At 41.6% G+C, this 23,649-nt stretch overlaps 1 protein-coding gene across 4 annotated transcripts in view; it reads left to right on the forward strand.

Moving 5' to 3' along the window:
* Positions 1-23,649, forward strand: part of DOCK4 (dedicator of cytokinesis 4) — a 484,849-nt gene that overhangs the window by 458,125 nt on the left and 3,075 nt on the right. For 3 of the 4 annotated variants that reach the window (XM_067042314.1, XM_059074580.2, XM_067042316.1), the window contains 10 exons: positions 8,719-8,895; positions 9,636-9,719; positions 12,777-12,896; positions 13,254-13,375; positions 13,708-13,828; positions 14,815-14,896; positions 15,035-15,144; positions 16,791-16,863; positions 18,607-18,720; positions 21,461-21,522. In XM_067042314.1, the coding sequence (XP_066898415.1) occupies positions 8,719-8,895; positions 9,636-9,719; positions 12,777-12,896; positions 13,254-13,375; positions 13,708-13,828; positions 14,815-14,896; positions 15,035-15,144; positions 16,791-16,863; positions 18,607-18,720; positions 21,461-21,522 (1,065 nt within the window). The remainder of the gene's footprint in view (positions 1-8,718; positions 8,896-9,635; positions 9,720-12,776; positions 12,897-13,253; positions 13,376-13,707; positions 13,829-14,814; positions 14,897-15,034; positions 15,145-16,790; positions 16,864-18,606; positions 18,721-21,460; positions 21,523-23,649) is intronic. The other variant, XM_067042315.1, reaches the window with a different exon arrangement.

Genomic DNA, 23,649 nt, shown 5'->3' on the forward strand with positions numbered 1-23,649 from the left:
GCCCGCTATGACCAACGCTGGAAGGGGAACATTACCATTGACCTAGCCCAGCCAGCCAGAGGGATTCCTCAAAAATAGCTATGACTGCAGCATGTCAACACCTCGGGCCCTTGAGTTAGAAGAACTGGAATTCCAGCTCTCCTAACTACTCTAGCTATGTGACCTTCACTACCAGGCCACTGGAAGAAAATTATCTACATTAACTTATTTAATCACCATACCAAAGCTACGAGGTATGTATTCTTTTTTGTTTGTTTTGTTATACACATTCATTTATTTTACTTTCAGATTCCACATATAAGTGGTAACAGTATTTGTCTTTCTCTGTCTGACTTATTTCACTAAGTATAATACCCTCTAGGTCCATCCACATTGTTGCAAATGGCAGAATTTCATTCTTTTCTATGGCTCAGTAATATTCCAGTGTGTGTGTGTGTGTGTGTGTGTGTGTGTGTGTGTGTGTGTGTAGATAGGTATATATCTCAAATCTTCTCTATCCATTCATCTGTGGCTGGACAGTCAGATTGCTTGTATATCTTGGTACACAGTGCCTCTATGAACATTGAGGTGCATGTATGTTTTTGAATTAGTATTTTCATTTTCTTTGGCTATATAGCTAGGAGTGGCATTGCTGGATCATATGATGGTTGCTTTTAGTTTTTTGAGGAACCTCCATACTATTTTCCAAGGTGATTGAACCAATTTACATTCCCACCAGCAGTGGACTAGGGTTCTCTTTTCTCCATATCTGAGGTTATGTATTCTTATCCCCATTTTCACAAGTTTTGACAAGAGGTTAAAAGCCTTTGCCAGAGGTTCCATAGCAAGATACTGAAAAAAGATAAACTCGAACCCAGATTCTTCTGACTCCAAAGCCAGTTATGTTTATCACTTCTAGCCTTATAGGAAACATGAAGCCAGTGTCAAGCCCCAGCACCGTATCTGACACACAGTAAGTCCATGCTGTCACAGTTCACAGTAGAAAGGATGCTGCTGTGTTAGTCTCCCTGGGCACCAATGGAGAAATCAGCAGGTGTCATTATAGAACCTGTAAACCACAGCACCCAAAAAGCCTTTGGGTTGTAAAGAAGCACGCCTCCCAGCTCAAGTCCCCAGTTGTGGAAACAGAGAGCGGTTGCCGAAGGCGGCCACATCTGGAGTCAGGCCCCTCCCTGTGCCTGGGCTGCTCTTCAAGCTGCCAGCACCTTGCTGTCAGCCACAACCGTGCAATCTCAAGCAACCCTCCTCCTACCCATTATATCTGGGGCCAGCCACCGTCCTCTGGCTGATAAAAAAATGTGCCAATTGTGAAAATACCATTTAACCCCTTCCTTTTTTTACGTAACGAGCCCACTCTGTCAACGACTAAGAAAGGGCAGTTCTTGCCCAAATTGTCTTCCAAGAATGGCTTATCCTACCTGAAATCTCTCTAAGCATTGAAACCACCCTCAGCTTATCCTGTTTAATCACGCTAAGGATTTAATGGCATTTTCATTTTGCTGGGCGGAAAAATTCATACAGCTCCCTTAACAAATTGAACTCAATCCAGCAGATTACATCAGTGTGGTTGTGTTCTTGTCAGGTCTGAGTCAAGGGTCCACAAAGCTGGTTACTTACATGATGGACCCTGCAGCCTTCGTGGAAGAAGAGAGGCTGCTGAATTCAGTGCTCAGACAGTCTTATTGTTATGCTTCCTGCTGAATGGCATGGGCCCAACCCACAGAAATGTTCTTAGTCATCCATGCTGCATTAATGATTCAGAGAGCTTTGTCAGCTACTTACTACCCAGAGCATTAAATTCTGTGACACTCACCAATGTTCCTAACCTTGGAAATATTTTATATACACACACACATACACCCCGCTAATGGAAAGCAGCATGCTGATAATGATTAAAGGAGCATTACTAAACACAACCTTTCAAACATCAGCTGCCTACTTTATTAGAATATGCAATCTTATATTCTGTCAAACAGAACAAACCCAACTGGGCTATTTTATTCCCTGAACACAGCCCACTTCTGACAACCTCATGTCTTTTGCTTATTCCCACCACCTGGCATGTCCCCACCTTCTATTAAAGCTGGTTTACTGCTTTAATTCCTAGTGTGGAAGGTCCTGAAGATCTGGGCACAGAGTAGGTACTCAATACATATATGCCACACTGAACTGAAATTCCTTATGTGCCATGCCAGAATCAAAAAGATTCTGAATACCAAAAGATGTTTTCACATCTTGAGGATTACATAATATACTATATGCACCCTATGTTACCTTTCTAAAATCAGAAATATTCTGAGTTCTGAAAACACGTAGCATCAAAGATTTCAGATGAGACTGTGGGCCTTTATTCTCTAAATAGTAACCCCAGAACATATTATTGATCATATTCTTCCATTCTTTCAAAGATGATGATGCCTTTGAACAATTGTTTCCTCAGTAATTGTTTTCAAAACAAACAGGATCTTTATTTTTGTGATTAAAAAGCTTATTTAAAAATTTTTGAACAAGATGAAAAAGCTATAAAATAGAATGTACAAATAATGATTTTTTTTAACTCTAAAGATAATGACAATATCATCACACTTCACATCATATCCTTCAGAAGATCGTGTGGCTCTACGATACTTTCAAAATTACTCAGAATCCGACCACCCCTCACCTCCCTACTGATAGTGCCATCTAGTGCCTGATTTCTGCAGTAGTATAAGAGGTCACCTTGTGCCCTTCTGCCCTCCCCCTGCTGCAGTCACTTCTGTACACAGCCCCAGTGTCCTTTTTAAACTCAAGTTATATCAAATAAAAATAGAGAAAACATATAATGAACCTGGTTTACCCATCATTTTATTTCACCAGCTATCAAAAAGGCCAATTTTGTTTCATCTACACTTCCCTCCATTCCCTTTCACACTGAATTATTTTGAAGTAAATTTCAGACATCGTTTCAGCTATGTAAGAATATTTTAGTCTGTATATTAACCAAAAACATAACCATAATACCATTATTCCATCTAAAAATTTTAACAATAATTCCTTGATCATAAAATATCCAGTTTATTCACAGTTCTCCAAGTCTTTATTTTTTTATAGGTTTTTGTTTGGTTTTGTCATCTATTGTTTGAATCTGGACCCAAATAAGGGCCACACATTGAAATTGGTTGAAATACCTCCTAGATCCCATTTGATCTGTAGGTTCCCCCGAATTAATTTTTTTTTTTTTTTTTTTTGCCGTACGCGGGCCACTCACTGTTGTGGCCTCTCCCGTTGCAGAGCACAGGCTCCGGACGCGCAGGCCCAGCGGCCATGGCTCACGGGCCCATCCGTTCCGCGGCACGTGGGATCTTCCTGGACCGGGGCACGAACCCGCGTCCCCTGCATCGGCAGGCGGACTCTCAACCACTGAGCTACCAGGGAAGGCCCCTCCGAATTAATTTTTTTCCTTGAAGTTTTTTTGTTGAAGAATCCAGGTTGTTAATCCTGAAGAGTTTCCTTAAGTATGGATTTTGCAGACTGTGAATCAGTGGGATCATTTAACATGTTTCTTTGTTCCTATTTTTTTTTTGTAAATTAGCAGTTAGATCTAGAATCTTGATAAGATGTTATTTTGTTTTTATTTTTTCATTTTTTTGCAAGACTACTGCATGGGGGGCGTTATATGCTCTGGTTGGCAGCCAGTGATGCTCGTTGCCCCATCCAATCATCTCTTAAGGGTTACAAAATGGTGATATTTTATCGTTCTTTCTTTGTGTGTTGATTGGAATACTTCTGTAAAGAGAAACATGCCCTCATCACCGATTTGATTACCCTAAGGTATAGGAAAAGAAGGATAATGCTCTATTCTTTCCTTTTATTTACCAGTTTTCTTGGTTTCTTTTTTTTTTTTCCCCCACACCACGCAGCTTGTGGGATCTTAGTTCCCCGACCAGGATTGAACCCTGGTTCCTCATACAGAGGGCACCCTCAGCAATGAAAGTGCAGAATCCTAACCACTGGACCACCATGGAATTCCCCTACCAGTTTTCAAAATAATAATTTGGTTCCCTGGGCTTCCCTGGTGGTGCAGTGGTTGAGAATCCGCCTGCCGATGCAGGGGACACGGGTTCGTGCCCCGGTCCGGGAAGATCCCACGTGCCGCGGAGCGGATGGGCCCGTGAGCCAAGGCCGCTGAGCCTGCGCGTCCGGAGCCTGTGCTCCGCAACAAGAGAGGCCGTGATAGTGAGAGGCCTGCGCACCGCAATGAAGAGTAGCCCCTGCTCGCTGCAACTAGGGAAAGCCCGCGCACAGAAACAAATACACAACACAGCCAAAAAAATAAAAATATACATAAATTAAAAATAATTTGGTTCCCTAACACCCTATGAAAGTGACCAAAGAGGGTTTTGTTTGGTTAGTTTGGGTTTTAGTATCAGTAGTAACTCATGGATTTAAACATGTTTGTCTTGTTTCAATCCATTGCAGTTATGACTCTTATTATTTTTCAAATTGTTCCATTTTGCCCATTGGGAGCCTCTTCAAATTGGTTCCTCAGTCTTTTTGACAGTATCCAAGTTGTCTTTGTTATGAGCTAACACACAGGACCGGATTGTCAAATCAAGCATAGGAATCAGCATCAAGCTTTACTAATAACTTTTAGGCAATCAGGAGGCTCAGATGAAGCAGAGAGACATCTGAGACCTCACGTCTTGTCCTCCACATTCTTCTTCTCCACATCAGTAATAATCCTGATTAAGAGATAGAGTGTCTAAGTGAAGTTCACAGAGTTCCTCATACAAAGGGCACGTTTCAATTATGAAATTTAAATTGTGAAATATTCCATTTTATACTCCAGAGAGTTGTCAGACTTCTCTGGGACATTCTCTAGGGACATGTGCCTTATGGACTCTGGGTTTATTTACTGTAAGCAGTCCTTTAGCTGGGAACTTCCTGCTAAGGGCATTCCATAGATACCATCTCTTCCTCGGAGCAGTTAGTCTTTTTATTTGGAGGTTCAATTGACAAGGAGATAAGACCTGGTCACCTGCTTGCTTTTCTGTTCCCCAAGGACATCCCTCCAGTAAAGAGAATGAATGGACCCCAGGCCAGCTGCTCTAATGCCTTCCTCCAGCTGCCTTCCTTGCTTACTGGTATGGCTGGGTAGTCCAGGCTCGCTTGTACAATCCTGCCCCAGACACAAAAGCAACCATTTCTCCAATGACTCCTGATTCTTTTTAGTGGTAAATGGGAATTAAGGATCACAAACTGGGAATAGAGGAAAATAATTCCTTGATGAACATTTTACACATTATTCTTTGCACACTCTTTAATCATCTCCTTAGAATAGTTTCCCTAGAAGTGAATTGAGCTATCAGAGGGTCCGCAGTATAACCTTTGATTCATGGATCAGCAATGGCATGTATCAATTTGTGCCCTGTCTGGAGTATATAGCTGTTCTTGGGAATAACCATTTTCCCAGCATTCTCTTCAGCACTGGCTGTTGAATATTATTTTAAAAGTTCCAAATAATAGATCAAAAATGATCACAGTAGGGTTGATTGTTTTGGGCATTTGTTGAGTGCTAGTGGAGATGATATGTTTTCATATATTTATTGACTCTTTTTTTGCGAATGCACTGATTATATTCTTTGTGTAGTTTTCTTCAGTATTTGAGATATATTAATAATTCAGCTGAAATATATGTTGGAAATATTTTCCCAAGTTATTGTCTTTTGTCTGTGTTTACTGCATTTTGTTTATTTTTTAAATTTCTTCGTATTAATAGCATTTGAATCTATAATGTTGAGCATGAATTTTTTTAGTTATGGTCAAAAGTACATAAAAGTCACCATCATAACCATTTTTAAATGTATAGTACAGTGGTATTAACTATAGCACGTTGTTGTGCACCATCCATTGAACAACAATTTCCCTTTCCCCCTCCCCACAGCACCTGGCAACCACTATTCTACTTTCTGTTTCTAAGATGTTTTGTTCACTTTTTAACTTTCAGTTCATCAGAGCTCTCAGACTTCTTCTTTATGATTTAGCTTTTGTGATCATAAAACAAAAGTTTAATGTCCTAAATAACTGGAAAATAAAATCCTGTTTACCACCACTCAGACAAAGAAACAGAACATTGCCAGTAGCACCCTATAGGCCTCCCGTGTATCCTTTCCCAATTACTACTCCTTCCCTTATCATAACTTTTATGGTATCCATTCCCTTGCTTCGTTTATTACCTATATATGCCTCTTTAAACAAGTCAGTTTCGTTTTTCCTGGTTTTGAACAGGCATACCTTGGAGACGGTGTGAGTTCAGTTCTAGACCACCACAGTAAAGCAAGTCACACAGATTTGTTGGTGTCCCAGTGCATATAAAAGTGATGTTTATACTATACTGCAGTGTATTGTGTATAATAGCATTATGTCTAAAAAAAAATGTACATACCTTAGTTTAAAAATGCTTTATTGCTAAAAAAATGCCAAAGCAATTACAATAGCAACATCAAAGACCACTGATCACAGATCACCATAACAAATATAATAATGAAAAAGTTTGAAATATTGTGAGAATTATCAAAATGTGACACAGAGACATGAAGTGAGCAAATGCTGTTGAAAAAAACAAGGCCAGTAGCCTTATTCAACAGAGGGTTCCGTGAACCCTCAATTTGTAAAAAAACACAGTATCTGTGAAGCACAGTAAAGCAAAGTACAATAAAATGAGGTATGCCTGTATAACAGTCATACTGTATATATTCTATTGTAACTTGCATCTGTCACTCAGTATTATTTGTAACATAGTCCATGTTATTATATGTGACTTGTTTGTTTTCATTGCTGTAAAGTATTCCATTGTATACTACAGTATGCTTATGCATTCTATTCTTGATGAACATACAGATTTTGGAGATGATTATGAACACTTTTGTACATGTTTCCTGGTACACATGTACACAGATACTTTCCTCAGATATATGCCTAGGAGTAGAATTGCTGGATCATAAAATATAATATATAGATATCCTCATCTTTAATACATAATCCCAAACTGTTTTCCAAAGTGATTGAACCAGTTTGAACATCCAGTGGCAGAAATTGAGAGATTCAGTTGCTCACATTCTCACTCTCATTTGCTAGTGTCATATTTATTTTTGCCATACTGGTGAGTGCTTAATACTATGTCATTGTGGTATTATTTTTCACTTCTTTGATCACAGATGAGGTTCAACACTTTTCATATGTTTACTGGTCATTTGGGTTTCTTCCTTTGTAAAGTGGCTACTTTTTTTTGCCCATTTTTAATTTGGCTGTTTGCCTTTCTCATAATGGTTTATAAGGGTTCTTTATATATTCTGGACATAGGCTCTTTGACGGTTCTATGTGTTACAAATATCTTCTACTTTCTGGTTTATCTTTCCTTCTCCTTTATTGTGTCTTTTGATGAATGTATATTCTTAATTTTGACATAGTCAAATTATTCTAGTACTTTTCAGTGTTGGTTTAAGATGATCTAAGTGACCTTTTAAAACTCTGTTTCCTTAACTGAAAGAACCAGTATTGAAATGTGCTTACAGTAAGCTTGAATTATTGTACAGCTGAGAGCTTAGCAGACCTTCTCTTCAAAGAGAACGTCAGTGACAATAACAGTTACAGTGCTATACATTTGAAGAGCACTTTCATCATTTTCACAATTAGGCCTCCCATAAATGAGAATTGTTAAGTCATTATGATTCTATCTGGCTCTCCTTCAACAAATAGATCCTGCGACATATATGAGTATCTTATTTTCTATAACTCCCAACTGTGTGGCATCCTGTGCCACCTTATGGTGCTGTTATATATGCATATGGGGTTCATATGGGCATATGTTCCATCTTCCCAACTAGGCTGAAATCTCCTTGACATCAGAGGATCTGTAAATGCATCTTTGTATCTCCTGTGATATATGCATTAAGTATTTAGAAAGGCGCTAATAATATTCAGGGCCCTTGAACACTTAGCCTTCAAAAGAAAAGAAAAACAAGTTTTTGTTTTTGTTTTTTTTTTTTTGCGGTACGCGGGCCTCTCACTGTTGTGGCCTCTCCCATTGCGGAGCACAGGCTCCGGACGCGCAGGCCCAGCGGCCATGGCTCACGGGCCCAGCCGCTCCGCAGCATGTGGGGTCCTCCCGGACCGGGGCACGAACCCGTATCCCCTGCATCGGCAGGTGGACTCTCAACCACTGTGCCACCAGGGAAGCCCAGAAAAACAAGTTTTAAAAGACATGCTTGAATTTTCTTTTAAGGTTTAAATTGATTGTTGCAGTGCTAATATGTAATTGATTAGTGCTGATTATCCAAACCACATTTCAACCAATGAATATAATCACCTTCTCTTCCCATACCTTACAAACAGCTAATTTGTCTTCCACATCCTTGTCTATTCTACTATGGCCCCTGGTAGAGATATTGATGGGAGCCAAGGGGGAGCACAGATAATTCAGAACATGGATAATCTACTTTGTCTTTCTTCTTTTTTTTTCCCTTTTCTTTCTTTCTTTCTTTCTTTTTTTTTTTTTTTTTTTTGGCCATACTTCACGGCATGCAGGATGCAGGATCTTAGTTCCCTGACCAGGGATCGAACTTGTGCCCCCTGCAGTGGAAGCGTGAAGTCTTAACCACTGGACCTCCAGGGAAGTCCCTTGTCTTTCTTCCTGAATGTCACAAAAGCCAATATATATTTATGCTCATTTGTTTTCAGGTAGAAATGAGTCCTCTTGAAAATGCAACTGAAGTATTGGAAAATAAAAATCAGCAGCTGAAGACTCTGATTAGTCAGTGTCAGACAAGACAGATGCAGAATATTAATCCCCTGACCATGTGCCTGAATGGAGTTATAGATGCTGCGGTTAATGGTGGAGTTTCCAGGTATCAAGAGGTGAGGATTAGGTATTATCGTTTGAAAGTTTTCATATGGGATTTCTTAAGGTTTCAGAAATCTTTCTTCAAAATATGCACACATCACATAAGCCTGCTATCATAGGGCTACAATTAACACAACCAGATTTCTTTGTTAGATAGAGCAAACATACAATCATTTGTGATGCACACTTACTCTGTTTCCCAAAATGTGATATTTTGAGGATAAAAGTGTGTGTGTGTGTGTATGTGTGTGTGTGTGTGTGTGTTTTCTTGGTTGAATAAAAGAAGTGAGGATATCGGGATTGTTTAATAAATGTCTACCTAAACCCATTGCCCTGAGCAAAGAGTGGTTCTCGGACATAAAAAAATTTGATCTTGTTTAGAAGATATTTTAAGTGGATTTTTCATCCGCTGTCTTAGTTTTAAACAGAAAGGTACAGTAGCTTGGAAGGTGAGGCCACCATCTTGATCATTCTGAGTCTTAAGGCAGTTTATTTTAAGATGTAATGTCATAAAGCTTATTGATTTGGATTTGCTATTTGTTTTACTAAAGATACAATCTCTGATCTCCTATTAACAATCATTTCCTTATATTCCCATCTGACCAGCTGACCGTACTCAGAATCATGATGTCTGCCCCCCAAAAGTGGTGTATAATGGTATCATTTCTTTAAAGATGGCTTTAAAAAAAACCAGCGGTCTTTCACTTCCTTTGTAACTCTCCTGAAGTAAACTGACTATCCCTTCCCTTACTAGGCATTCTTTGTCAAAGAATATATCTTAAGTCACCCTGAAGATGGAGAGAAAATTGCACGGTTAAGAGAGCTGATGCTTGAGCAGGTAAGCGGGGCAGAAGCCCATCACCTTACCCCTCTTCTGTGTAGATACATACTTGCTTAACTGGAGACCCATCTACATGGTTTTCTACATCAGTGATCTAACTGAAGCTAGCAGTCAGGGGTTACAGATTCACTTGTAATATATCCCAACTTGCTAATTTCTACGTTTTCTTCCCACTTTAATGCAAAACAAAAACAAAAACCAATGAGTAGACTATAGCAGCCCCTTACAACAAACAACCTCATGTAATCTCTTGGAACGTTCTTTGAATGCTGTCTCCCCAAAGACTTGATGCCAACTTTTCACTCAAGATTTTGGGATGAAATAAGTTCAGGCTAACTCAAAATGAATAAATAAGTAAATGAATGAATGAGATTCTTACTTAAATGTTAGAATAAGGAAGTGGGCAGTCAATACCCTTTGCTTTAGAAGTATCCTGTTGTGCAGACTAAGCCTATAGATTATACGATATGGACAACACTAGATACAGCCTCATCATTTTCAACGTTACAGAAGCATAGTTGGTTTTTGTTTCTCTGGTTCCATCAAGTACAAAGAACCAGAGTGAAAAATCTGTTGCCTGCTGTGTGCCTTTTGATAGCTCTTGGCCTGAAAATGGTTTGAAAACCTCTGAGGTGGGAGACATTATGGTTGGGAGTCTGGGTTCAATAGGAAATTTTATACCCATGAAAAATGGAATACGTACGATAAAATGTGACAGAAGCATCTCTTTCCACTTGATAATACCAAATTAAAAAACAAATAAAACATGCTGTTTTGGATTAAGAAATGATGAGGTTGTATCTGGTTTTAGTCCATATTTTATGCTCTGAAGGCTTAGTCCACAAAACTTAACACTGAAGGGAGACAAGTGGCCATGGACAAGGGCCATGGCTGGAAGAGGGTCAGTTGCATAGATTCTGAAAAAGAGAGAGGAATTACTTAAAGTTGACCTGCAAGGAAATATAGAATAAGTTAAATTCTCATTGTGGCCCTGGGGTTGATGTACATTCTCGAAATGAAGTGAGCAGCTTAGGTTATCCAGTACTGAGGATTGTGGAATGACTTTAGCCTTTTTTGATTTTTAAAAGTCTGTATTTTACCAGTACAGTCTCTCATGAGTGATTTGCCTCACCCCAGGATACTTACCTGCTGTATTTAGTCTGACTGAATTCTTTCCCTCGAGTTAAAATCAAAAGGGTTAAGAAGTCTCTCAAGAAAAATAAAAATCGAGGGACCTTGGTTTCCTCCACATTCTGCCTGATTATGTTCATGGGGCCTTGTGGAAAGAGCTATGGCCTAGGAAGCATTAGATCCTATCATGGGCCATGTAGCACAAGGGACTGCCATGTGACCTTGGGAAGGTCAGGAAGGGGGTTGGGCACCATCCTCTGGACCTCTGTGAGGTGGTTCAGAGAACTGTCTAGTAGACATGGAGATGTACTGCCCCAGTGCCCCTTCCAGAAGGGAGTTGTGGCCCTACCTGCTAGAAGACACCTTAGGCTCTCAGGTCCTCTGGCGTTGCCTCTGCTGCAGAGAGCCACGTACCCTAAGATCTCCACCTTCCTAGATGACCTGCGTCCAGTGACTGGGGAGGAGAGACAGAGCGTGGCCATTTGGGCCCAACACAGCACAACTGTGACAGACTGTTAAAGGTCCAGAGCTTCCCTGGGGTTGGCAGAAGGCTGCCAGGCTGCCAGGCTGCCATCCGGTTCAGTTTCTTTTTAGGTCAAGTCCCATTACTGCCCCACCCTCCGTCCCTCCCACAGGCGGTGATCCCAAGGATACACCCCAGTAAACAGCCTAATCTCCATGCTGGGGCCTACTTCTGGGAGAACCCAACCTGCGATGTTATCTGCACAAAAGGGAGGGCCCCTCCCAGCTAGTGTCTAAGATGCAAAGGACTGAGGCACCTACACTTAGGCTCAACTCCTCCATCCCTCCTACCCTCCCCACAGAGACCGGGCTCGCCCCTTATGCCTCAGACATACACTGCGCTCAAGCTGTTCCTTTCAAGGTGTCCTTGATGTTTATTTCAAGGTATTTTTATCTTTATGTAAATGTGCTGGTGGTAGATGGGCATCCAGAGCAGAAGTTGCCGCAGTTCTGACCCCTTTGGAAGGTGCTGGATGCTCTCACCCCCCAGAGTCAGTACTGTTTGCCCTGGCTTTCAAACTTGAGCCTTCACGGGCTGTAAAGATAAAGCACCATTGTAGTGATGTGTGATTTGTTTTCCTCTCAGCCTCTGGAATTTGTTCTTTTGACCACTATAGCATGGGGAATTTTTAAAAATGTAAAAGACAGCTGCTACTCAAATAAAAGCAATTAAGCACTTTTGATACCTGTACAGAGAAAACTTGAATGTTTACATTCATCTTGGTTTAGGTTCTCACAGCAGGAAAACTTTTTTTAAAATAGGAGCTGTTCCTTTTTGCATTAGAATAAGTGAAGAAGAATAATATTTTTTTAACAAAAACAAGAAGCATAGCAACTTTTACAGAATTTCTGTTCACTTGTCCTTTCCTCCCAGACAGATTTTGAAAATCTGAGAGAGGGAGGGAGAAGAACCTGATGGGAGAGAGAAGGGAAACATGGCAGAGAGGGTGCCATCCAGAAAACAGGTTCCTGGGGGAGAACCACCTGACCCTCCTAACAGGGAACCCCCATTCCCTGCCCCATCCTGAGAAGCGCAGGAAGGGGCCAAAGAAACACTTAATTGTTTTAAAATGGTTGTTGTTATAGGTCGAAAATCATGGGAAAGAAACTTGGGGTAGTAGGAAAATCAAGTCTTTGGAATCAGAGAGACCTAAGTTCAAATCCTCATTTGTCCTTTAGTACCTGCAGAATTTTAGTACTTGCAGAATTTTAGTACATGCAGAATTTTCTGATCCTCAGTGTCCCCCCACCCCCCGGTAAACTAAGGATTGTTGCTATCTTGTCAGATTGAGAGATTAGCAATATTGCATGCAAAATGCATGGTACCATGCTTGAATCCCCCAGCAGGCACTTAGAGGAGGTACCCGCTGATGTGGATTTTCTCCTTATGTTACTCTCAAGGCACAGATTTTGGAATTTGGCTTGGCCGTGCATGAGAAGTTTGTACCTCAAGATATGAGACCGCTTCACAAAAAGCTGGTCGACCAGTTCTTTGTGATGAAGTCCAGTTTAGGAATACAGGTAAGTACACAAAGTGTCCGGGGGGGGCAGTCTGACATCTGCCATTTGCTTTTTGGTAGAGGGACGATGAAATATCCAATAGTGACATCTTTTGGTTTTTCTACCACATTGCACCATTTTACCAGAGAGCCCTCAAATGCCAAAATTGCATTAATTTCTGTTTGTCACTCTCAACCTTTATGAAAACAAAAAAGTAAATGAGAGAAAGCTGAATAATAATGCAACTTAACCTTTATAAGGTCCCTATAGAAAGACTTCATGACAATTACAATGCACATCTAGTACAGCGAAATACCTCACGAGTGATTTTGCCCTTGTAATTATTATTCTGAAATATTTTCTTTACTACGTCTTTAGGAATTCTCTGCTTGTATACAAGCCAGTCCAGTCCATTTTCCTAATGGAAGCCCTCGCGTGTGTAGAAACTCAGCACCTGCTTCTATGAGCCCAGATGGTACCAGGGTAATTCCTAGACGCAGGTAAGTCATATTCTGAATTATCTGACACTTTGGCGTCCCCCAAAAGATGATCTGGAACGATTCTCTCGTTCTTTGTGGCACAATTTGTCAAATACGCAATTTCTTAATGAAATAATTAACCCTCGAGGCAGCTGCAGACATCTGCCACTGGTAAAACAGCAACAGCATGAGAAATAAACAAACTCAGGCATTTGATCATATTGAGGCAAACAGGAGACAACAAAATGGGATGTGCATATTTTTTTTTCCCTTTGGTTTTATACCATGCCAGCATGTGATAAAGTACAATTCAGAGACTGAGTTAACAACCATTTTTTTCCCCCCCAAAACAGCCCATTAAGTTACCCAGCTGTCAACCGATATTCTTCTTCTTCACTGTCCTCACAAGCTTCTGCTGAAGTAAGCAATATTACAGGGCAATCAGAAAGCTCTGATGAAGTCTTTAACATGCAGGTACTTGATTAGCTTTTTTGTCTGGTCCTGTTTATTCCCTTTCTGTCTCAATCATGAGTGTTTCCGTTCACTCTGCTGTGCTTAGGAACAGACCTATGAGCGAGAACTTGACTTAAGGACAAACCTTTAAACACTCGTGTTGCCTTATTGGCCTCTGGAGTCTCCAAAGATGATTCTCTCAAAGCTCCCCCATCCACTCTAAGAAGACCTGAGCGAGCCATGGGGAAGCCCGGGCAGGCCATGCAGTGGGGGCGCTTTGAGCTCTGCCTCTGAGTCGGGTCTTCAGTTGGGACTCCTGGAGCTTGTCACCACTGACCTCTTAGCATTTCTAAGTGTTTTGTTTTTTTTCCTTTAAGAAGATATGGTTTAGGGGCCCATTGTAAGACCTCTCCACTTAGGTAGGGTTGGAAATTTCCCATAATAAAACATTTTTTATAAAAGAAAAAACATAGGTTTTAGGGATTTTAGCATCAGTGTAACTCTTGCAACCAAAATTTGTATTTAGACTTGGCTGATAGGGCATTGATAGTAACTCGGTAAGGCTCAGCAGAAATTTTCCTCACCACTGTCTTTGGACAAGGGGCATAATACATATTGCCAAATTCATGCTTTGGACACATTACATTGGAGCAAATGCAAAGGCGTGTTGTCTGCCTTTTAGAAGCACTCACCTATTGACCTGCCCGAGGCTGGAGTCTTTCTGCTTGTGCTTTAGTCAGGGAGCCTCTGCTAACTGCTCCTAAGTCATAGTATGTATGTAGCTGAAATGAACACTAATGCATTCCTTCGGCAGGAGTCAAAATCTCAGATTCTTGATTAATTCAGACAGGCATCCTTATCAGTCTGAGTTAGGGAGATTTTTCCATATTTCTTAATGGACTTTTTTTTTTCTAACTTGAGAAAAGAACTGATGATTTTGTTTCATACGTGTCAGCGTTGTCTGCAGCCTCTAAGCCGTGTTTGATAACAGCTGCCATGTTTTCCAGCCAAGTCCATCTACCTCAAGCTTGAGTTCTACTCACTCTGCCTCGCCTAATGTGACAAGTTCTGCTCCGTCGAGTGCCAGAGGTCAGCACCAGGGTGTGGGGTGGACTAAGGGTGCCCAGAGAACCTTCCAGCCCCCAGGAGCTGTGGGGGCTCAGGCCCTCTCCTCCAGACGGGTCCAGCCCACCACCCTGATGAGCCTTTCTTTCCTTCTCTTGCCAGCTTCTCCTTTGTTGTCTGACAAACACAAACATTCCAGAGAAAACTCTTGCCTGTCCCCGAGAGAGCGGCCATGCAGTGCCATCTACCCGACACCTGTGGAACCTTCTCAGGTAGTCCTTGTGGGATGGAAATTCTAGAAAACGAGGAAACCTCTGGATGTGGCTTATGTCCCTCTGCAGAACCTCACGGTAGCTGCCAGAGGCCACCAGATAGGCTGTGTTGGCAAGTCCAGCTGGGTGAAGAGCACACCTCTGCCCTGCGCCTGTTGTTAGGAATTTGTGTGAGCCATGTGTCTGAGGGGGATACATGGGTAATGCCTGAGCAGTAAAGCTGATAGGGAAATGGGAAATGATTTTACCTACCTTGATCCAACTCTGTATTTCATTGCTGCTACTTGAACATTAGGAGGGGTGATTGGGTGAATGAGTTGGGGGGTGTCTGTCTGCATGTGTCTGTAACAGAAATTTGGAGGAACTTCTCACATTAGCCAAAGACCCTTGAGGAGATGCAATGGCTGCCCAGCAGCGTTTCTTTTTGCCTCTACCTAACTCGAGAGAGCTGTCACGGATTCTTTACCGATTATTGGGGGATAACTTGGGAGCAGAGAATAATAGTTATTTATCCTCCAGCTCATTTCTCTGTTTTTCTACACCATCCTGGCGGAAGTCTGTAGCTACATCTGGAAAGGGATGAGAGTGAGTGGGTTTGGCTTGATGAGTTCATCTCTGCTGATTGTGTGATCTTCCCCAAAGTTCCCGGATACCTCATCCACATGACACTGATGTCTCGCAGAAATTATATCTGCGCGCATTTGGCTGGACCAGCTAACTGGCTTAATTTCCCTTTGTCACTTGATGTTGTGAAGGAATTTCACAGTTTGTTCCATTTGTTCCTGGAGAGCATGTCACCAGCATGCTGGTTAGCATGAAAGACTTGCTGGTTAGCCTCTCAAGTTTAATGCTTTTGGTCAAATTTGAAACAGTGTGCACGTTGCCAAAATTGCAATCATACACATTTCTCTGGTGCATCTACTTTTAAGGACTTTGTGCCTTTTTGTTTAATATGTTAGGTAGAACCATGTAAAACCGGCATTTTTGTGGGTTAAAAATTGTAACACGGTGGCGCAGTGGTTGAGAGTCCGCCTGACGATGCAGGGGACGCAGGTTCGTGCCCCGGTCCGGGAAGATCCCACATGCCGCGGAGCAGCTGGGCCCGTGAGCCATGGCCACTGAGCCTGTGCGTCCAGAGCCTGTGCTCCGCAACGGGAGAGGCCACAACAGTGAGAGGCCCACATACCGCAAAAAAAAAAAAAAATTGTAACATATTGACCATTTCATATGTTTTAACCTAATCTAGGATTTAAAATATAAAGTCCATTCACTAGAGATTTTTTGAGCTAATATTCCTCCTTTAATTCTTACTTGCATTTCGTATTGCCAGTCTAGCATTTGTATTTACAAAGAGCACCATGACCTAACTGCTTACTGTTTATTTTTTCCTTGCATTTTATTACAAAACTTATTTGCCATTTATATTTGAAATCTAGTATAGACTTTTAAAACACTGTTTGAACCCTAAGGGTCTCTGCCCTTTTTCCCTTAAATAGAATTGAATTCTTGGTTCCTAGCCTCATCATAGCATATAAAAACATTTTTTTCAATGAAAAGGTTCAGTAATAAGATAATCATCTCATTTTCTAGAAGGTCTCACATGTTAGCATATTGCATCATAAAAACAGATTCTTGTGCCTTTCCAGAGGCTGCTGTTTAATCATATTGGAGACGGGGCCTTGCCACGCAGTGACCCAAATCTTTCTGCGCCTGAGAAAGGTGGGTATAAAGCCAGCCTCTTCATCAGTCCTGGAATGTGGAATGGTTTGTTTTGTCCTCATTTCCTCCAGTCTCCCCTGTGTCTGTGCAGAAGGCAGATCTCCAGACCTTTAATGATCTGGACTAATTTGCTCTTTAGGAGATGAATGAAAGACAGGTATTTCTGATGCATTCTTCACAAACTGTGTTCTTGTAGGATTTAACAGCAGAATCTGAGCATGGTAGGGACTCCTCTGTTTTAATGACTTTTGGTGTTATTCAGTGAGTCACGGAGGCAAGGCCTGCGCTACCTGAAACAAACTGGCCAATTAGGCTACTTGTTGAGGGCAATGAAAATAAGCACCTTCTCAGATCGATTCCCTGGTCCCACTTTGTGTCTGCCTTACACAGTTCATTCTGCCAGCTCACGTGTGTTTGCGGTGACTCAGATGCTCTTTAAGAATTGCAATCCTGTGCATGATGGAGTGTGCCCTGCCTCAAGGTCACCTGAAAAAATGAGAAACAAACACATGCCTAGCAGTTCATAGCCAGTTAGCATTGGTCTGTGCAACACAGCAGAGGAGGAAGAGCAGATTAAATGCGACTGCCTCAGCCAGCGGGGCATGGGCTGGCAGCAAGGCACCTGCTCACCTCCCAGGGTCAGGCCTCAAAAAATCAGAGCAGTCCCCAGGCCAGTGAATTAAGAGTCACTAACGAAATATCCTTGTAAAGTGCATTGTAACTGTCCTCGTTAAGAGCTCAACTGCATCATCATTTGAGTGCACCGATACGTTAAAACTTTCCTTGTGAAATAGAAATCAGCAGCACTGTAGCCAGTTATTTTAAAACACACATTTTGCTTTAAAGTTACAAGTCAGATATTGATCTTTGTCTGGAGAATTTAGGAACGTGGTCTTTTTCTCACCTTTTATACCAAAGAAAACCACAAAGCACGTTTAAAAGGACCGGAGGAAAAGTATTTGACGAGTGGTAGTTCCATCTAATGAAAGTGGTAATATAAAGAAGGGTAAAATGTTGAAATTCTAGATATGTCCATCAGGTGGCAGTGTCTGTTCAGGGAGCAAGCCACTGGAAATCTCTAAAGGCCTGATGTAAACCTCATCACAGAACAGCTATTTATAACCTTGTGTGTCTTGCCCTTGTTCCTAATGGGGTCGTTCCATATTTCTGCATCTTGCTGAAGCATGGAGCAGGCAGATTACAAAAAAGGAATGATACTGTCGGTACTCCAAATTATTTTTTTTAGGACATTCTTCACTATATAGCCCATTGACTTTAGAAACAAGGGCCAACAGGATGGTGTGGCGTGGCTGTTCCTTGCCACTAATCCTGCCAGACAGTGGAGATATTAGCGTGCCACTGCCTTCCCCCTTTCAGGGTGCCACTAGTCCAGAAATTTCTACTAAAAATCAAGTTTTACAATAGTCTAGTGACTACACGTTCCATCTGTTATCCAGCTTCTAAACACATCTGTAATTCTCAACAAGTTTCTACACTCTCGTATCGAGATGTATAGTTCTGTTTGACTGCTTGAGGGAAAGAAAGAGACATGCTATCACCCAATTAAATAACTATAACTGTGAGGTAGGCAATTAAGTAAAAGTTTAGTATTTAGGAAGTTTGTTGGTTTTTTTAATCCAGTTGATTTTTTTCATTCTGGATAATTCTGACTTTCTTCTAAGATTTCGAGTGTTTACAGGGCAAAGTAGACCGTGTGTTTTTAACAGTGTTATTCCCTTCCAGCTGTGAATCCCACCCCTAGCAGCTGGAGCCTGGACAGTGGGAAGGAAGCCAAGAACATGTCGGACAGTGGGAAACTTATCTCTCCCCCTGTCCCTCCAAGACCCACACAGACTGGTGCGTATTTGAAGCATTTAACAATCACTTTCATAAAATAACGTTTATTGACTACTCTAGCTTGTCCTGAATTCCTCAAAAAGGTAGGCATTTGGTGTCCAAGGTAAAAACCTTAGTAGTAGCTATATAATTTGTTTGTAGTGTTCCCCCTCTTTCCTGAACTCCTGTTACACTACGTCAAGCAGTGCACCATTCCTAATAAACCCCACAGACAGATTTTGTAGAATGTTCTTTTCCTACATGCCATCCTCAGAATGTAGGGGGTACCCTAACCTTGCTAGCATTTTTTCTATGCTATCCTGAGTCACCTCATTCTTATCAGCCTTTACTAAGTCTAGCCACTTTCTTCAGGACTGACACCCCAGTTTCAGGTAGCCCCTAAATAGGATTGACTAACTGATTTGGATAGGCTTGTGGAAAACAACTAACAGTGCATCCGTTGTTATCTGCTGCTTAGACAGGTCTGTATTCGAGGGTCATATTTCTCAAAGGGTTCATTCAAGGCACTGAATCCCCTAGGGTGCTGGTTTAAGAAGCAAAATTCTTGGGCTTAACCTCAGACCTACTGAATCAGAATTTTACTATTTCTGAGCCAAGACCCTAGAATCTGTATTTTACCACACCTTTCTAGCCTTGAGAACCACTGAAAATTATTCTTAAGAAACTTCCTTTGTGAGTTTATAAAAATAATAGTTCCCCTTTCCTCCTGAACAAGCCGTTGTTTGGTGACCTGCATATGGGGGCGGTTTTTAAGAGGGGCTACCCTGCTTTACTTATCCTATCCTGGTGCTGGGGAGAGTCTTTTCAACACTTAACATATATTTAGAGTAGTTTTGAAGCTTTACAAATACAACAGCCTAAAGGCAAGAGAAAATTTGACACTGTGTTTTTCATGGATTTTTCTGGATTGATCGTCCATGTTCCATTTGCTGTATTTTAGCATCTCATCTTTCTATTTTCTTTTTTCACTAGGAAAAATGACTCTCTCTCTTTTTAAAATAAACTATGTGCTACCCAGTTTGTTTTATACTCACCAAAGCAAAAAGTCACCAATAGATTTGGAAAGACATGTGAGATCTCTCTCTAAACAGAAAAAGAAATAACTTTAGCCTTAATTGATACTCTGCATAAGTAGGTCAGTATGACCATGGAAGTTTAAAACTCATCAACCAGTAATTGGTATTTTATTCATGATGTCCATATATTCAGGCAACCTCCAATTTAAACCTGGTTGTGTACCTAAAGTTGGGAACTCAAAAAGCATTTTCTAAGGAACAGTAATATTCATGGTATTTAGGTTCCTGCTCGTTCAGACTTGTAGACAAGGACACTGATAGAACTATTTTAGGTCTTTCCAGAGAAACATCACTGTAAACATGCAGTGCGCACAGGGGCTGCTGTGCGTCCCACAGTGACGGTACCAGGGAACGCCTAAGTTGAGAGGAAGAAGGTCCCAAGTAATAGTAAACCTTGACTTCTTCCTGACATACCATTCCCAATCAAGATCTGCTTCTCTATACGTGCATGTTTTTCTTCCATACTCAACACCCACAATTGATGCCTTAGGAGAACTAACAGTGGTGATGGAACATGGCACACGCTGACAGCATGCCCTAGCGTGTAAGATGGAGGCCACACCACCCCACGGTGTGGGGACCAGCCACACTTCCTGGTCCGTTAGGCTCCGAGTGCACAGACGACCGTACCTCTTCCCGGTTAACTTGGCAGGGCTGCCTTCCCTTCTGCACTGATTGCTGTCATGGTCTGGCCTCATATCGTCATGTGTGGTCACTGTTGGGGGGGATCTGTAACTGTCTCTCTTCCCTTCAGCCTTTCTGTAGTTTTCTTATGAGTTCCAGCCCTCACTGTGACATCTGGGAGAATGGCAGCTCATCACAGAGCAACGAACTCTGAGCTCATTGAAACCTCTGTAGGCAGAATTGGGAAATCTGCCTGATACGCACCATGTTGACGGTGTCACGGCGGGCTTTTAGTATGTGTGGTTATGCTTTAGAGAGCTGGATTTGACCCACAAGCACGCACACAGAGCAGTGCCATCAAACAAGCTGTGTCCCAGGTGTAGGGCTTGAAAATCTGGTGGGAGAAACAAAGAGAGGGTTCTTCTTTGCCTTGATGATAAAATCCATAGGGTACCACCTCCCAGAGATAAAGGGAAGACCCGAGTACACACATTAAGGAGAAAAATGGAAAACTCCTTACCTCTTGTATGATATGGCCAAGGGTTTCCTGTCAGTTTCAGGAATATTGGGGGATGGAAGGAGAGGCTGATCTCAGTATATTCCTGGGGACTTACTCTAAGCTGTCTGGATGACTTGGGTCTTCCCATTCCTGCTCAGGGCCAAAGTCAGCAGTTATTTCCCAAAGTCTGCTCCCTGGCACCTCACACCTAAAAGCACCTTTTGAAATAGACCAAGCAGCAGAGAAGCATCTGGACTTTGAGGAATTGGAAAGGACTTTGGACCAGCTTGGGGTCCTGTCACTGTGGTGAAAGCATTATGTATACACTGGTGACTTTTCACTAATTACCCCATGTCTTGGAGCTGCCATCCTTTGTGAAGAATCCGTTTTGGGTGGGCACCATTTAGTCGCTTCTCACCCCCCTTGACTAGACACTTGTGCACTAGATCATCTATATGGGTTTGTACACACAGAGGGCTTTTGCAGGTAGTCAGCTGTCTGGTTTACTGAATTGAAATGATCTCTCTCTCTCTCTTTACAGCTTCACCAGCAAGACACACGACGTCGGTATCCCCATCACCTGCTGGGCGATCTCCATTGAAGGTACAGGCTCTTGTTTAGATTGGGGCTAGAGATTGGCCCCACGTTACTTTTTTCCCTGGTACATCAATGAGATGCTTTTATCTGCACAGACCAGGCAAAGAACATATAAAGAAGGGGGAGAGGAAGATGCATAAGAAAATAGCACTAGGCTTTCCCTTTGGGGAGCCTGCCATTTGTTTTCAGATTATTAGGCTTTTTCTCCAAATGGTGGCAAGAGAATATACAAACTAGAGTGAGAATATACACTGAATTAGGAAAGAAATGGTCCCCATGTATCCCCTAGGGCATTTACAGCCTGGTCTTTTGGTTTAAGGGATATCAAAAACAAACACATATATTGAAAAACAATCAACAAGATCTACTAAATATTCTCCAGTGCCTTTTTCATCAGCCTCACCCATTTTGAAAAGCCAACTTTTCCTCTTTTAATATTTTACACCAAGGTTTCCGTTTACATTAGAGATACATACTTGATCATGAAAAACAAGGCAGTAAAATGAATTTTAAAATTTCTGGGAAACAAACTGGAAAGCTTTAAAGGTCAGACATTTGATTTGATATGTAGACATAGGCTTCTTAACATCTCTAAACATACAGAATCCCTCAGGAAGGTAAAGAATAATATTTAGGGATTTCCCTGGTGGCGCAGTGGTTAAGAATCTGCCTGCCAATGCAGGGGACACGGGTTTGATCCCTGGTCTGGGAAGATCCCACATGCCACGGAGCAACTAAGCCCGTGTGCCACAACTGCTGAGCCTGTGCTCTGGAGCACACAAGCCACAACTACTGAGCCCACGCACCACAACTGCTGAAGCATGTGTGCCTAGAGCCCATGCTGCACAACAAGAAGCCACTACAATGAGAAGCCCACATACCACAACGAAGAGTAGCCCACACTCGCCACAACTAGAGAAAGCCCGCGCACAGCAACGAAGACCCAATGCAACCAAAAAGTTAAAAAATCAATTTAAAAAAAAGAATAATATTTAGTCTCTATCCAAATTGAATCAGACTGGCTGCAAGGATTGTCAGTACAGAGGTAGGTGTTCAGAGCTGCTATGCCAGAGGCTAATATGAGGTTGAAGTGAGTGTTGAAAGAATGATTTTGTACCTGAATGACTTAGGATTTACACACTTCCATGTCCTTTTTGTTGATGAGACATTTCTAACTAATGTAAAAGAAAGGACAAATTAGCTTCTACAAACACATGGGATCACATTGTGATCCCATACATCTGTGGTGCTAAGGATTGTTGCTGGTAGAAATTGAGAATCGGGAAGGAAAACCCCCCCCAAACGGAGAAAATTGCAAAGAAGTGTGATTTTGTTTGCATTGCCAACATTGCTGATGTCAAGATTTGCTGGTGGGTGCAAATTATTTGCTAGTTTGGTTGTCATTCTGTAGAGCAGCTATTAATTGTAAAGTACTTGGGACTGCATACACCCTGGAAGCCACAGACTGTCATCTTGATGTGATGGGAACAAAAGCAACATGGTGTTTCCGCATCGTTACACTTCCCCTTGCTTGCAAAGAGCCCCACGTGTTGCAATGGAATTCACATATGCATTTTTTAACTTGATTGTGCAGAGTAGTAATAAGATAAGACTAGTAATAAGATAAGAGTAGGAACTGATTCTTTAAAAATAGAAAGAATCGGAGGGCTGAAAAGGTTCAAGTAGCCACCAAATAGTTAGCAAAGTGGTGTATACTGTCTCTCCACAGACCTGCCTATGTTCTTACCGGCCATAGGTATAGCTTCGTAGCCGTATTTTTACAAAATAGGTTTGAAGAGAAAATGGGTGGAACATTTGTGTTGTAACTCCTGGGTTACATTAGAGGGCGTAGTGCTACCAAGTTACTAGCTTTGCTGTGCTTAGACTACAGAAAACTCCTTGACTGATAGTTTTATCAGCAATTAAATGATGGAATTAACCCCTTGAAGACTCAGCTTACCTGACTTATTTTGACCTTAATGTCTAATTTTTAACCAAAAATTGCAATGAATTTTGATCTCTTAATTGGCCATGCTTAACTTTAGGCTCCTGTTAAATGAAAGGATTTGTGTCTACTAGCATTGTTTTTGTTTCAAAAGAGAAACCAAGGTGAAGTTAGTCTAGGTTAACATT

Source organism: Kogia breviceps, chromosome 9 (assembly GCF_026419965.1).
Source record: "Kogia breviceps isolate mKogBre1 chromosome 9, mKogBre1 haplotype 1, whole genome shotgun sequence".
NCBI lineage: Eukaryota > Metazoa > Chordata > Mammalia > Artiodactyla > Physeteridae > Kogia > Kogia breviceps.